Source organism: Hypomesus nipponensis, chromosome 9 (assembly GCF_054491055.1).
Source record: "Hypomesus nipponensis isolate SF chromosome 9, ASM5449105v1, whole genome shotgun sequence".
In the NCBI taxonomy this organism is placed as follows: Eukaryota; Metazoa; Chordata; class Actinopteri; order Osmeriformes; family Osmeridae; genus Hypomesus; species Hypomesus nipponensis.
In genome coordinates, this window is record NC_140369.1 from 8529192 (window position 1) to 8545641 (window position 16450).

General features: G+C 42.6%; 2 protein-coding genes across 2 annotated transcripts; both read left to right on the forward strand.

The window, feature by feature from the left end:
• LOC146272670 (H-2 class II histocompatibility antigen, A-U alpha chain-like) lies at positions 1-1919 on the forward strand. The gene is made up of 4 exons (XM_084704747.1): positions 1-97; positions 369-614; positions 708-989; positions 1172-1919. Exons 1-4 carry the CDS (start codon positions 40-42, stop codon positions 1291-1293), a joined length of 708 nt encoding a protein of 235 aa, XP_084560873.1. The 5' UTR covers positions 1-39; the 3' UTR covers positions 1294-1919.
• Positions 1920-2578: 659 nt separating this feature from the next.
• LOC146272671 (HLA class II histocompatibility antigen, DQ beta 1 chain-like) lies at positions 2579-5238 on the forward strand. The gene is made up of 5 exons (XM_084704743.1): positions 2579-2699; positions 2885-3154; positions 3568-3849; positions 4027-4143; positions 4294-5238. The coding sequence occupies exons 1-5, from the start codon at positions 2639-2641 to the stop codon at positions 4317-4319; spliced, it is 756 nt and encodes a 251-aa protein (XP_084560869.1). The 5' UTR covers positions 2579-2638; the 3' UTR covers positions 4320-5238.
• Positions 5239-16450: the final 11212 nt, after the last annotated feature.

A 16450-nucleotide genomic window follows, 5' to 3' on the forward strand; every position in this document is an offset into this window, starting at 1 on the left:
CTGAAGTGTGCTCAGTCCTCCTCTCTGTGAAGTCACAACATGAAGGGATTTGGAACTGTCCTCGTGCTCTCCTGTCTACTCCGTGTAGAAGCACTAAGTAAGTAGATCATGTTTATGTTAACTGGCTACTTTAATACATCTGGTAAACTGTCTAAAGTAGTTTTTCTAGGACATATTATTTGTCCTGCCATGGTTACCTGCTGTAGAAAGACAAAACTTGTATGGAAATTAAAATATCATTCAGATTCCCTTCTAGATGCTATGTTATTGATACTTTACCACATAGAGAATTGTGTCCTGAATAATGAAGTATGCAGTGATGTGTACAAGTCTTACCAGCGCGTTCTCTTCTTGTCCCTTTTCTCCAGTTATGCATGAGGATATCAATATCGTCGGGTGCTCTGATACAGATGCAGAATTTATGTATGGACTAGATGGTGAAGTGATGGCGTACGCAGACTTCACCAAGCAGAAGGCTGTGTACCCACAGCCTCCGTTTGCTGACCCTAATACTTACCCTGAACTTTATGCATCTGCTCTGGCAAATAAAGCTGGATGCAGAGCAAACTTAGCCACATCCATAAAAGCTTATAAAAACCCTCCAACTACATTAGGTAAGAGACTATTTGATCGACAGAACTTATTTGTGCATTGAAAACCACAGAGAAATGGATGTACTGAATGATGACAGGTGTGTTTCTGTACAGACACCCCCCACAGCATCATCTACACCAGGGACGATGTGGAGCTGGGGGTGGAGAACACTCTCATCTGTCACGTGACTGGGTTCTTCCCTGCCCCTGTGACAGTCTGGTGGACCAGGAACGGTGAGAACGTGACAGACGGAGTCAGTATCAGCTCTCCCTACCCCAACAAAGACTTCACCTTTAACCAGGTCTCCAGGCTGACCTTCACCCCTGGGGAGGGAGACATCTACAGCTGCAGTGTGCAGCACATGTCCCTCCCTGAGCCTCTCACACGGATCTGGGGTGAGGCACGCTAGATGAGTGAAAATCACTCTAAAAACTAAAATATGGATCACTCATTCTTATATCTAGAAATGTTTTTATGTAAAGATTAGAGATAGGTATGTCCAGACTTAAAAGCAGCAGTATGTGTGTTTTCCTAATTCCATCTCTAATAAAATGTTTGTGTGTGTGTTCCTCTCCAGATGTGGAGGTGAGTGTGCCCAGTGTGGGTCCTGCTGTGTTCTGTGGCGTGGGCCTGACTGTGGGACTGCTGGGAGTGGCTGCTGGAACATTCTTCCTCATCAAAGGAAATGAGTGTAACTGAGACCGCGTGACAATATGATAAGAGTGGATATAATCAGTTCTTTCACCTCGAGACGTGTGTGTGTGTGTGTGTGTGTGTGGGGTAGGGGGGGGGGGGGGCATTACATACGTTTTTGGGTAATCTTAATTACTTAGACATGAATAATACAAAACGTAAATGGTCTCATTGTTAGGCACTAACTGTATTTGTTCTGGATTCTAATGGGCTGCAGTTTGTCATTAATAATTGCTTCTAAATCAATGTATTTTCCTATTCTTTACTATTATGTGCTTTACTATAACAGTGCTTATCTTAAGATTGTTTCAGTATCTAGTACACAAACAATATATTCTTCAATAGCAGCTTAATTGTGTTAAATATAACAAATGCCTCGTAGTTGTACCTCATTGTAATTAGAGCATCTTAACTTAAATATTAAAGTTGACAAATAATTTAGTTGAATATCAATACAATAATAACTTCTACTCTGAATAGACATCTGATGAGTAATTCTTTGATTTCTCTGATCTCTCATTTAATTTACAAAATAGTCCACACACCAATTTCTAGCAAAAATAATAGTTATTTATGCAAAAATGTTTTCATTTCATTGACAGATGTGAACAATAAATTACAAATTAATAATATTTGTTGTATGTGTTTGTATGCCATCCTTAGCCAAACAGTTTTAGAGCATTTAGCTTACTTCTGCAGTTGCAATGTGTTGCAAGTTTTCAATGTCGGATAAATAATTTGAACCACAATTTGCACGTTGTAAAAACTTCAAAATGATCACAACCTATTTACGCACCCCAATACCAGCACCTGTCACACATGACCTGATGAATCATGTATGATACATAAGTAAACAAAAGGTAAACTAAGCATAAAGTTACACATTTGTCAACCTCTTGAGACGTGTGTGTGTGTGTGGGGGGGGGGGGGATAAGTGTTTGGGTAACAAACATTTTAAGTAAAATACACAACTGAGCTTTCTTATTTGTTTATAGGTTAATTAACTATCTAGAATTACATTACTATTCATGAGGTCCTTAGAAAGATCATTAAAAACCCCAGGTTGTCTACTCCTTTGGGCAAAAATAAATAAAGGCAACGGCTATTAGGGTTGCAAAGTTCCTAACTCAAAACAAGCGTCCTCTACAGAGGACATATATGAGTTGCTGCGTCTCAGGGGCAAACAGGAAGATATGATAGACTAATGTTGAAAATACTATGAATAATGTCTGCCTAGTAACATATGACAGACAGCAGATGATTGGTTTCTTCAGTTTCATACTCAGTATGAGGATAATGTTGTGCTCTCTTTCCTCTATTATCAGTGTTGGCACTTTCACAGTGAAGCAACATGTCCTGGTCAACTATATTTTTCATTTGCATGGCTCTGATGCTCTCTACACAAACAGCAGGTAAGCTTCATTATGAACTGCACAGTAATCTACTGTTAGTGAATATACTACAAGAATATTGTCTGTGGTATTGCAAGGTATTTATTTTCTCAATCCATTATTTTAATTGACATGAATCACAAGATTGTATTAGACGAAATGAATACATTTATTGTTGACCTGTGGTATCATTATTTAATTTTCAGATGGATATAAGTACTATCGGTCAGGACGCTGTGTGTTCTCCTCAAAGGACCTGCATGGTGCAGAGTACATAGACTCTTATGTTTTCAACAAAGTTGAGCACATCAGATTCAACAGCACTGTGGGTCGCTACGTTGGATTAACGGAACATGGTATCTACAATGCAGACCTATGGAATAAAGGACCACAACTGGCTCAGGAGAAAACCCAGCTGGAGGGTTACTGCAAGCATAACGCTGCAATTGATTACAGCGCTATACTGGATAAACATGGTGAGCTGCTCCTGCTCACCACCACTACACCACATCACCACCTCACCTGATCACATCATTACTCTGTCATCTGTTCAACACTAAACTATGTATTTCAGCACATGGAGCTCTTGATTACCAAAGTAGAGATTGTGATTATATTGTTTTTAGCTTTAATTTTAGATAATAACTAGTAATTATTGATAACTTTGGATTTAATTACTGCCTGTATTATTGGTTGCATCCAGGAAAGATTGAAACAAACTAAATCTATCAAATAGCTTACACAAATGAGGGTGCAATAATCACAGTTGAATGTTTCTAGACAAGTTTTATAATGACATTTTCAGTGGTGTGCTCAATAACCTTGTCAATGTGAAAGAGAGATGGAGAGTACTATATGAATGACCAATCTGTGCTGTCTTTATTTACAGTGACGCCCTCTGTCAGACTTAGCTCAGGGTCGCCCTTTAGTGGCAGACATCATGCCACGCTCATGTGCAGTGCCTATGACTACTACCCCAAACAAATCAAAGTGACCTGGATGAGGGACGGACAGGAAGTGACCTCAGACGTGATCTCCACAGAGGAGCTGGTTGATGGAGACTGGTACTACCAGATCCACTCCCAGCTGGAATACACACCCAAGTCTGGAGAGAAGATCTCCTGCATGGTGGAGCATGCCAGCTTGGACAAGCCCATTGTGGAGCACTGGGGTGAGCTCAGTATACTACTGGTGTTAAGCTGTTATCATGGTGTCACTTTATTACTTGCTAGACAGAGTAATATTATATTACTGATCTTAGAAGAATCATAGATACTGTAGAGGACCACCAAGTCTTAATACAGTACAGCTATCGATGCATGCTAACAGATGTAATATCTTCCGACAGACCCGTCCCTGCCTGAGTCTGAGAAGAGTAAGATTGCCATCGGAGCGTCTGGGCTGGTGCTGGGTCTGGTCCTAACCCTGGCTGGACTCATCTACTACCAGAGGAAGAAATCCAACGGTGAGTCATCAGCCATGTGATGAAGACATGCAAGAGCATTATTTTTAATGTTTTAACTAGGTAATAAGGGTTAACATTGTGTTTATTAGTAGGCTTGTCCAAATATCAGATACTTATTTTGTCTTTCTTCAACTCTTTCTACTCTCTCAGGGCGGACACTTGTGCCAAGTGGCTAGGGTAAGAGGGCAGGTGAAAGGTCATCGAAGGTCATCAAATTATTTCTGTCAGTGATTTTATCTCATGATTATGAATTGTAACTTTTTGCAGCTCTGTATTCATATCAACTACTAAACATGGACCTAAAAGTACGACTTACTTCTAAATATCAATGTCAATTCTGTCTCAGTCAGGCCAATTCTGTGAGTTAAATTCAAAATATGCACTGATAATATTCTTTAGATTCACACACAAAATGTGAGTATAATAAATCAGTTAAACAGTATATATATCAATAAAAATAATAGCTACAGAAAATGGGCTGGGGTCCATTTAACTTAAAGTGTTGTTGTGTGCAAACTGAATAACATAAACAGATCAACTGACAGGAATAAATTATGAGTCTGACACGCAACGTCTACTAAGACACTCTGTGATACTGTCTGTTAGAGACCAAATGAGGGTTGGTTTAGTTTCCAGGTCAAACTGTTCTTTTTGAGAAGATTATTAGACCCTGATGTATCACACTATACTGATCCCCTGCTTACAGAAGATACCTATAATAATATACTGTTATGTTGTGCAGAGCTTGAGTAGATTTGGATAAGAGTACCCTGTGCTTGGAAGCTTGAGTGTGTTATTCAAGTCTCAGTTATATTCAGTGTATTGGTCAGGTCAGGACGACTCTCTTTCACGAATTATTAACATTAATTTAAAAGGTGTTTTATTGATAATGATGGCTTTGCGGGAGAATAACCTACTGTTTAGAAATAGTCAATCACAAATCTAATCAATACGTTTTTCTTTCTTTGTGAAATACAGTTTTGTGCATTGAGCTTGGTAAGAAATGTGGTGGTTTCAGATTCTGTGTTGTAGGCTTAATCATTTCCACTGTCTGATTGCATCTTTTGAATACATGTATTAAACATTTTGATCATATGTGTTTGTACCTGAATCACATTGAGGTAAATAGCAGCACAGTAAAACATGACAGGAAATGTATCATCTGTGTTCATGAAATGACTATATGACACCAAGATCAGAAGCATCTGCAGTGACTGCTCCTCTCACTGCTGAATTAGACAGGTAACATGGCTGTAAATGACCAGAGAGCACAAAGCATCATGCAGCCTTCCTGCAAGGGAGGGGTGATGCCATAGTCTTCATACACATGTGCATTAATACACACACTCACTTACACATACTGCATATACCATTTACAGTGCTGTATATTGATTGTCAAATTCTTCAGTCATTGCACATGAAGACAAGACATTTGTGAAATAGCCTCACATGCAGAATTCTCTGACACAATAAATCATTTACTTTGATCAAGTTGTTGGAAAAATAAATGTGATATAGTTGTTACAATCTTCAGATGAGTAAACTCAGATGCCCACATAATTTTTTTCCATGCATTTAGTCATTTAGCAGACGCTCTTTTCCAGACCGACTTACAGTAAGTACAGGGACATTCCCCCCGAGGCAAGTAGGGTGAAGTGCCTCGCCCAAGGACACAACGTCATTTGGTGTGGCCAGGAATCGAACTGGCGACCTTCAGATTACTAGCCCAATTCCCTCACCGCACAGACACCTGACTCCCATGCAAAATATTGTTTTATACCCAGAACCCAGTTGTTATACGTATTAGTATGTATCCTGAAGGTTATATTATTTATAATTTTCAGTTTCCCAATTTCATATGGTAAGCCCAATGTTTTTGCCATACAGTATTATTTAGCACCAGTATGTAATACATCAAATGTCTGATGTGCCTAGTGGATGTCTCCCAGCTCCCTCCCAGCAGGGCTGTTCCAGGTGAGCTGCAGCTACAACACTTACACCTCTTTCTCTTTGCTGCTGGACTCCTGTGGTCATCCTGTCGGTCATGCCATGCCTTCATGGTGTTCGGGTTGGGTAACGAGTCCAGCTAAATGATCGATCGTATTCTGTAGTTATTCAAAGTTCTCTTTGAGCATGTTAATAATATAATATGTATTATCATTAGAGACTGTTCATACCATCTATATACTCTATGTATTGATGGTTTTGTAGTAAAGTTATTTAAACTGATTAAAGTGAATACATTTGTCGTTTAGACATATTTTGACAAATTCCGTTTTATAGCTATGCTTAATCTCGCCAGTAGAGAGCAATGTGGTTCTGTAACAGAACTGCCTCAAAAAGCATTTTGTGGACAGATTTTTTTGTTGTTGCTTTGGCTGATAATTAGTTAAAGTGTAACTAGTTACCATTATACATGTATCCATTGCAAACTCATTTCCTCCCTTTCTTCCTAACTTTCTTCCAAAATACTTACTTCCTTTCCGCCCACATCTTATTTACTGGGTATTGATCTGTGATTAATGTTGTATGTTTTATATTTGAAATACAGTTTTAGGCAATTACAATAGTACAACAGAGAAAATCAAGTCACAATGTCAAGGAGGAGCAGGGTGGGGATGATGGTGTTGAAGGTAGAGCTGAAGTCCACAAACAGGATCCTGGCGTAGGATGCTGGGGAGTCCAGGTGCTGTAGGGTGAAGTGGAGGGCCATGTTGACTGGGTCGTCTATAGACCCGTTGGGTCTGTAGGCAAACTGCAGGGGGTCCAGGAGAGGGTCCGTGATGACAGAGCTGGTATAGATTGCTTAGTTTTAGCTGTCTGGCTAGCTAATGACAAATCAGTGTGAGGGTTTACCTGTCTTATTCCGATCTTTTCAAAAACATCTTCTGTACAGGAACACAGACAGGGTACTCACGTAATAAGGGTGATGACAAGACAAAGACTGGACACAAAACAGGAACTTACATGTAAATACACAAAACCAAACAAGACACTTGAAGGTCAATAGGGCACGGAAAAAACAAAAACAACAGGGGGGCACGGCTGTGGCTGTGACAGTAGCCCCTTCTCAAGGGACGTCACCGGACGTCCAACAAGGCAGGGGGTCTGGGGGGCGACCCGGAGGCAGGGCAGCGGGTCTGGGCAGGTCCGGGGAACCACCCGGGGGCAGGACGGGCACAGGAGAAGGCGGGGAGGCCGCACACAACCCAGGAGGCAGCAGACTGGACTCTTCTGGACTCTTCTGGGCCTGTGAGCGCAGACACGGGGGCGCGGACACACAGGGGCACAGACACGGAGGCACCTGGGAGCGCCTACGGCCAGAACTCATCGGGCGGAGGAGGCGGTGGCCAGACCTCGGTTGACCTGGCACTGGGCGGCACAACCTTGGTGTGAGGCAGGGGCACAGGGCAGGACCGGGGCTGGGGCTGGAGCCAGGGTAGGAGCCAGGTCTTGGGGTGTCCCTTCCGCTGCACACCGCGGGGTCTACCAAAAGCCAGACGGGTGCCTATGAAAAGGGTTGGGGGTGCTCTCCGCTTGGTCCATTATGGGTTTTGCCATTCTGTCACGGCAAGAGGTGGGGTAGGACCCAAATGCAGGAGAGTCGGCAGGCATTGTCGAACAAAGGGGTTTATTACTCGAAACAGGAACACAGACATGGTAGTCAGGTAACAAGGGTAATGACAAGACAAAGACTGGACACAAAACAGGAACCTAAATACACAGAACCAAACAAGACACAGGTGGACACACTGAATCTAACGAGACAACCACTGAACGAGACAGATGAAGACAATAGGGCAGGGAAAAAACAAAACAACAGGGGGGCACGGCTGTTGCTGTGGCCACGGCAGGGCATTGACAACTGCCAATGCCCTGCTCTATACTGCTGGCTTTTCTATTACTAGCGAGAGATCAACAGCCTTATTAGAGTCAAACTAAGAGTCAAACGAATAATTCATGACTCAGCTGTTCTATACTCTACTGTATCAGTGTGCTGACCACTGAAGACCCGTTAAGGAAGCAATTCTGTGCATTCTATATCTGTACTGTCCAACTCATGTATTTAAGCATGGCTGAGAGACAGAGTTTCACTCATGCCATCAGTTTGTCTTGAACTGATTGTTTGATCCGGGTACTTGACTAATAAATTAAAGCCAAATTACTTTTCCGTTGTCGTGACTCCTTCCGGCCTGCCTTCTTCAGATAACCTTCCTATCAGATAGACAATAGTAACAAATCATTTTACAGCTATCTTCAACCTGAAAGAAAAGATTAATATTGGATGATACGCAATAACTAAAAATTAAGACTACTACTGCCAGTCCCCTGCTCTATACTGTTGGCTGTTAAATCCCGCTCAACAGTCTCACTGCCAGTGCCCTGCTCTATACTGTCGGCTTTTCAAACCTGATCCACAGCCTTGCTTCACAACTTATGTAAATCTGACCTCATGATTTAAATAATCGTCTAAAAGAGGACATTCATAAATCCCCTTCTCTTTGTCCTCACCCTCGTACTCCACAACAAGTAAACTACCTGTGTTACAGCCCACTACTGTACCTGGATACCAGCACTCCAACCCGCTGTCATCACTACATATGTACATGTGATTTATTTTCCTGCCTATCATGTCTGCAGCACTGACAGACAACAACTCCACATACCTCTCCTGAAAATCTGACCATAAATCAAACCACCACAGTCTCTTCTCCACATCATATCTTACATGGGAAATGGTCTTATCATTGACCTCCTTTTCCCCTATAACTGTGGCTCTGTACCAGACTTAAGTCCCATCCTCATCAAATCCATGTCTGATGATTTTACCAAGGAGCTGGTCTGCCGACTGCACATCAGATACTATGATCTTTGAGAGCCCCCCCCTCTTCCTACCTGAATCCCAAACACGTGCCTGCTGCCTATCAGCAAGGCATTTCAATTCAGCCTTTGCCTCTGCAAAAACATGTGCTGATGCACACCCATACTGCCTATCCTCAGTGTCCTCCAACTCCTAAGATTAATCTTCCCCTAAGGGAATCTTCTCCTGTCCTTACTTAAATTGAAGACGCCATTCTCATTGTTCATCCCTAGTACCACCCGTCTAAACCTCAACAGTGCTGATACAGCTAACAGTCTGGATCTCTCACCTAAACTCTCTAGTTGCTCATCTGTTTCATCTAAAGTTGTCCACAAGCCCCCATACTTACTGGTCTCCAATGTCAGCTTTTGCTTTGTGGCAACATCCCTAACTTCCCTCTCTCTCTCTCTTTGACCCTAGACACCTGCAAAATCCTAAGTCTCTCATCCCTGATGGCTTGAGCACCTCACAGCTCTCTGTTCTTTCACTGATGCTCCAGCTACAGCCAACACCTGTGCTTTCCTGTCTAATCTAATCCTGACAGTCATTCCCAAGACCGATGCTCCTTGAAAAGCATCATGCCCTCGAGGGTATTTACCTTTGCCCTTGCCTTCTCTTGAAGAAGATGCCTATCAAAAAAAACAAAGTTGTCTGGTGGAATTTCTATCATTAAAAGTCTGAGGTCAGAAGTATTTGTCTTTATCTGGATATTCTAGCAGCAAGGAGGAGCAGTTCTAAAACAGTATCATAAATGATGTCTGGAGTAGAAGTGCCCACTGAAAATGTCATGATCTGAGCATTATTTTAAACAGTAGTTCCAGACTGGTACATCATTGGTTCAATAGTTCATGTCTATCAAAAGTGGAACTCTCCAATACACAAAAAAATGAAACAGGGAAACAGGTTGCAGAACTTAATACAAACACTCAATATTAAAAACATAGCTTGAGACAAGAAAGAAGAACTTGTGATGAAGAATCCCTGGAGTCCCTAGGGTGTGGGTAAAACAACCAGGGTAAAACAGTCACATTTGTTGGACGTTTGTCAACAAGCGGAAACTTAAGCAATACTGTCTTAGGCCAAAAAGTTATTCTAGCTTTACAGAAGTTAAAATCTAAGCAATAATTGTTCTAGGCCAAAGAATATTGTAGACATCTTAAAGAATAGTCATGTTCTATTACAGTCGCGCTCACAGCTGACATTGGTTTTAGGTGCTGAGGCAAGTTGGTCAACCAGTTCCTCAGACACATCTGCATAGCGTCCATGCTCTAAGTGGTCCGCTAGCATGCTGCTACACACCTTCACCAGGCTGGCTAAAACTATCTCAACAGCCTGCACTGTCAAACCATCTAAATCTATGTCAGACTTTGTCGTCAAATACTTCAAAACAGGACTATCATGGACAGCTATGTCCTCAAAGAGAGTCACTTCCCCTGTAAGAAGTGAAGCTCCATTCATCTGCCACTCTCTAAGCTTTCTGACAAGTTCCTGATACCTGCCATTATAACCAGCACATTGTCCTTCCTAGAAAGTGCCTCCCACACAGGATCAACAACTAACTTCCCTACAAGCCCCAAGGCCAGACAACCTGCAAGGAAATGAGGAACATTAAGATCCTCATGCACAGCCTCTACTAACCTATTGTCCTTTCTGTTGGCACAAGAAAAATAAAAAATATCCCTACTCAAAAAATACAAACCTGCTGAGTTGTAAAAGGTGACATTTGCCTTGTTTCCCTTAAAAGGAGCAAGGGGAACAAAATCTGTTCCGTTCCTGTCCACCAAAAATGTTTGAAATTGAACCGGCTTGCCACTCTTTTCACAGCCACGCTCTTGAATGAGCTTACTCACTATTCTCAAAAGGTGTACAGCTCCGCTTTCATCACAACTCCTCTGGAAATGGGATGCCTAGAGCTTCCAATCTCTGCACTGCCAAAAATCATGTCTTCCCAGGTAGACAAGGCATGATATGCAATGAAATGCAAACCACAGAACCTACACTGCTAACAACATCATAAATCATCTCCCGCACAGTATCAAACATGCACTGGGCAGAACCGGATGCCTGTTCTCTCACACCTAAATGCAGTCTTGTACCATCCTTTAAATAGATGCCTGCAGTGCCGTATTTGGGTCCGAACTTGTTGTATCAGTGCAAAGGGTCAAGTTATTCTCTGACAACAGAGTACTTATGAGATGCTGTAACAACACCTGTTTTGCTTCCAACACCATATATTTACAAAAAGAATGGCTAGGAAGCCTTCCTATCTTGGACCTGCCAAGCTTCTGTAACACAATTTTAACAACTTCAGATGCTTTGGTGAACTCACCCCCATGATGGTGATCAAATCCATGTACACTTCCCTAACAACATCTGAATACCTACCGTACTCAAATGTGGGTACCTGCCCTTGTATAAACCTGTCTAATTTCTCCTTTGCTACAGCATGTTCCCCTTTCCAAAACTGCACTTTCTCATTTAAACTCTGAACCTGCTCTACAAAATTACACGCTCTACCACTTACCTGATCGCTCTTTCTTTTTAAATAATTAGAACGCAAAGTCTCCCTCCTTTTCTCAATTATCATTTGTGCTACTCCCTGACTCAGACCGACTAACCTTTCTTATAACTCTTCCTTGGCCACTTCTAACACACTGTTCTGAAGCCTACAGTAACCAGGGGTCTGGAGCTATAGTTCTATGAGAACCTCTGACTACACTTATCTAGCCTACACTGCAAGCTGCTTTTAATTAATCAATTTCCTAACTGCATTGATCACTTTAGGGTCATTATTTGGTCAATTAGAGCGTTGTCTAGTTTAAATGCAAACTTTGCTTAATCTCACCGTACAAGTTCAAGATCAAGTTCAAGTCTTTTATTTGTCAGGTATACAGAACAATACAAGGTCAGACTGGGCACTGAAATTCTTAGGACAAGACAACGCAAAGCAACCTGGCATAACATGTAAGTACACAGAATAAAGAATACATCTATGATAAGCTGAAATATAGTAAACCTCCTAAATATACAGATAATATACAATATTAAATACAATATACTAAACCTCTAATACACATAATAACATATACTAACCTTATAAACCTATGCAAGCCTAAGACAAGTGAAGTACAATAGTGCAATATTGCTAATAGTGCAACCAGTGGTGTGTAAAGTGACTAGTGAGAAGTGTGTCAATGTCCATATCAATGTCCATTCAGAAGCCTGATGGCCCTTGGAAAGAAACTGCATCTACATTTAAAACAAAGTTGTAACACAACATATCAACTACACTTTGAATCACTGGACCTACATCCATCAAAGATACAAACCTGGGAATCTCAAACAAGACCCTATTATAGGTCAACAACTTAACTCTCCAAACATCTTTCGTCCGGTAAATTTGACCCCAGCTGTTTTAACCCCCAGAATCAAATTTTTACCCAGGTTTTTTGTGTCAGGTACTTTATGTTTATTTGTTGACACACCAAAATAGCCCTTGCAGTAAATTAAAAAATAACCCCCACCCACTCACCTTTATACATTAAAATTACCTTTTGCCTGACTATGGAAAATATGCAAATCACCATAAAATCCACCCCAATGTCCTGATATTTTTCAGGTGCTTCCCTTGTGGATTTACATATTCCAGGCATAGCTTGACTGTGCATCACAAGCTTCCCATATTTCTGGTTTGCTCGGTATGTATTGTCTGAAGGGACAGCACCTACAAATCTACAGTGACGTGAGGGCCTGGATTATAATGAAAAGGTAATCACTGGACCCACTTGTCTCATACAACCCATATTGCTGTAAGTTTGTCACGCTCTCGTTGACCCTGCCTTGTTTATCTGTCATCAAACAAGACATGTAATGTCTTTGGGCATGGTGTCTTTAGGGCATGGTGTCTTTAGGGCATTGTGTCTTTAGGGCATGGTGTCTTTAGGGCAGGGTGTCTTTAGGGCATGGTGTCTTTAGGGCATGGTGTCTTTAGGGCAGGGTGTCTTAAGGGCATGGTGTCTTTAGGGCAGGGTGTCTTTAGGGCATGGTGTCTTGGGGGCACGGTGTCTTTAGGGCAGGGTGTCTTTAGGGCATGGTGTCTTTAGGGCATGGTGTCTTTAGGGCATGGTGTCTTTAGGGCATATTGTCTTTAGGGCATGGTGTCTTTAGGCCATGGTGTCTTTAGGGCAGGGTGTCTTTAGGGCATGGTGTCTTTAGGGCATGGTGTCTTTAGGGCAGGGTGTCTTTAGGGCATGGTGTCTTTAGGGCACGGTGTCTTTAGGGCAGGGTGTCTTTAGGGCATGGTGTCTTTAGAGCATGGTGTCTTTAGGGCATGGTGTCTTTAGGGCAGGGTGTCTTTAGGGCATGGTGTCTTTAGGGCAGGGTGTCTTTAGGGCATGGTGTCTTTAGGGCATGGTGTCTTTAGGGCAGGGTGTCTTTAGGGCATGGTGTCTTTAGAGCATGGTGTCTTTAGGGCATGGTGTCTTTAGGGCAGGGTGTCTTTAGGGCATGGTGTCTTTAGGGCATGGTGTCTTTAGGGCATGGTGTCTTTAGGGCAGGGTGTCTTTAGGGAAGGGTGACTTTAGGGCATGGTGTCTTTAGGGCAGGGTGTCTTTAGGGCATGGTGTCTTTAGGGCAGGGTGTCTTTAGGGCATGGTGTCTTTAGGGCATGGTGTCTTTAGGGCAGGGTGTCTTTAGGGCAAGGTGTCTTTAGGGCATGGTGTCTTTAGGGCATGGTGTCTTCAGGGCATGTTGTCTTCAGGGCATGGTGTCTTTAGGGCAGGGTGTCTTTAGGGCAGGGTGTCTTTAGGGCATGGTGTCTTTAGGGCATGGTGTCTTCAGGGCATGTTGTCTTTAGGGCATGGTGTCTTTAGGGCAGGGTGTCTTTAGGGCAGGGTTTCTTTAGGGCAGGGTGTCTTTAGGGCAGGGTGTCTTTAGGACATGGTGTCTTTAGGGCATGGGGTCTTTAGGGCATGGTGTCTTTAGGGCATGGTGTCTTTAGGGCAGGGTTCTCCATTCCTGGTCCTCAACGGCCACTGTCCTAATGTTTAGATGTTTCCCTGCTCCAGCACACCTGTTTCAAATGAATGGGTTGTTATCAAACTCTGTGGAATAAGGGTAATGACCATTCATTTGAATCAGGTGTGCTGACATGCCATCAGGGAAGTGGGGCCCAGTTGCTCTACAATATATTTAACAGCATCTCTAGTATAGTTACTACTCATTTTAAATGAGCAATCTTGCCCCTCCTGACACTGGATAGTTACTGATCAATCTACCACTTGCCTCTTTTGTGGAGATTGCTAGGTAGTCGCCTGGTCATGGGAAATCTCCTTCTCATACCCTAGTAATGGAATGAGTGCTATTATGATTGTCAATAGCAGTAGGCAACATACGGTAATACCGATACCACAGTATTGCGGACGAGGAAATGGATGCCACATTCTGCTTCTACCTCTCCCTGTTTGTTGTCTCCTGTCTTTTAGCTTATTTTAGTCTACACCATGAGTTTCTCTCTTGGCTGTTGGTTTCTTCACTGATGTTGAGACGAGCCTCTCACTATCAGAAAGACCCCCCTTTGTAATCAGACTTGTGCCTCAAGAGATGGTGGTGAGCAACTAATCTGGCCCTGTGGTTATTTCCCTTACTTTCTTACAGTGTGACAGATGTATCCAAGACGTCCTCGCTATTTTGACTGCAGTGGGTGTGGTGAGTAGTACCTGATTTGGTCCCTCCCACCTGGGGCTTGGCCAGTTCTTTCTCTTGATGACCTTGGTCAGCACCCAGTCGCCGGGTTGGACTACCTCCATCAGTGGGTGTACTGCTTCACCTGTTTCTCCATTGTTGGAAGAAACCTCTTTGTTCTTTTGCACGTTCTTCATATATTCTGCCAGTGTTTGGTCTGCCTCCTCATCATGTCTTATAAATGGTGTGAATTGTGGGATAATGTATGATCTTCCATAAATATTTTTTTACTGATGGTAAACAATAAATCCAATAATTTTCTGTCTCCTCCATGGCTTTCCGTAATTTACTCTTTAAAATACCATAATGTCTTTCCACTAGACCTGCTGATTGTGGGTGATAAGCACAGGGATTTTTTAGGTTTATCCTTAGATGTTGTGCTATCATTGTAATTGTGGTTCACAAAGTGGCTCCCGTTATAAATCTTTTCTGGTATACCTGTGGAAAGAAATTGTGATTTCATGTGTGCTTACATTATTCACCAATCAATAGAACTAGTCATTGGATACTAGCTAGGAAGTACATCCTCTGTTGTGCTTTCTTGTTGAGGAAGTTGATATTCAGTTCCCACCTGAGGTCCTGAGAAAGGACGCAGCCCTGAGGAGATCCGGTGCTGATGGACCGGGAGTGAGAGACGTGTGTTCCCAGCTTAACGCACTGCTTCCTGTCAGACAGGAAGTCTGTGATCCACCTGCAGGTGGAGTGGAGCACATTCAGCAGGTAGAGCTTGTCCTGAAGCAGAGCGAGGATGATGGTGTGATGATGGATGAAGGCAGAGCTGAAGTCCACAAACAGGATCCTGGCGTAGGATGCTGGGGAGTCCAGGTGCTCTAGGGTGAAGTGGAGGGCCATGTTGACTGGGTCGTCTATAGACCTGTTGGCTCTGTAGGCAAACAGCAGGGGGTCCAGGAGAGGGTCTGTGATGGCCATTCCAATGTGTGTGGTTGCCCCGTTCTTTATCCATTTCTTTTTCTCTGATTTTGGGGACACATCCGGCATATCTCTTAAAACTGTCTCATCAAAAAAGTTTCTGATAAGGTTAGTATTTCCTGTATGGCTGCTTCCGCAACATCTGCTTTGGCATTACCTATTGAAACTGGGTCTGTTTTTCCAGTGTGCATATTTGCATATACCTACATACAGTGGGAACTGGATGGCTTTCAAGAGCGCAAGTATTAGATCTTTGTGGTTTATGTATTTTCCTGTTGACGTGATCATACCTCTATTCTTCCAATGTTGGGCGAACACATTTACAGTGGAAAATGCATACTGGCTGTCGGTATAAATACTTGCTATTTTTCCTTTGGCTAATTTGCATGCCTCTGTCAGGGCCACCAGCTCTGCAGCTTGTGCAGAGTAGTTCCTGGGTAGTAGTTTGGCCAACAGTACTTTGGTTTGCGTTACTACAGCATGTCCCGTATGGTTTTTTCCTGCTTGACCCATCTACATACATGGTTTCATCACTGTTCTCATAAGTGTATCTTTTAAATCTGTTCTTGGCAATACCTTTTCTGAGATATTATCCAGGCAGTCATGTGAGTCTCCATCTGTGGCTATAGGCATCATGGTGGAGGGATTGAGCATAGTACATCGTTCAATTGTCAGGTGTGGTTTGGATAACCACACCGTCATACAGGATAAGTATGGTGAGAGGTAAGAGATTTTATTCTTATGCTGAAACAGCATAAGGCACTCTCAGAATGA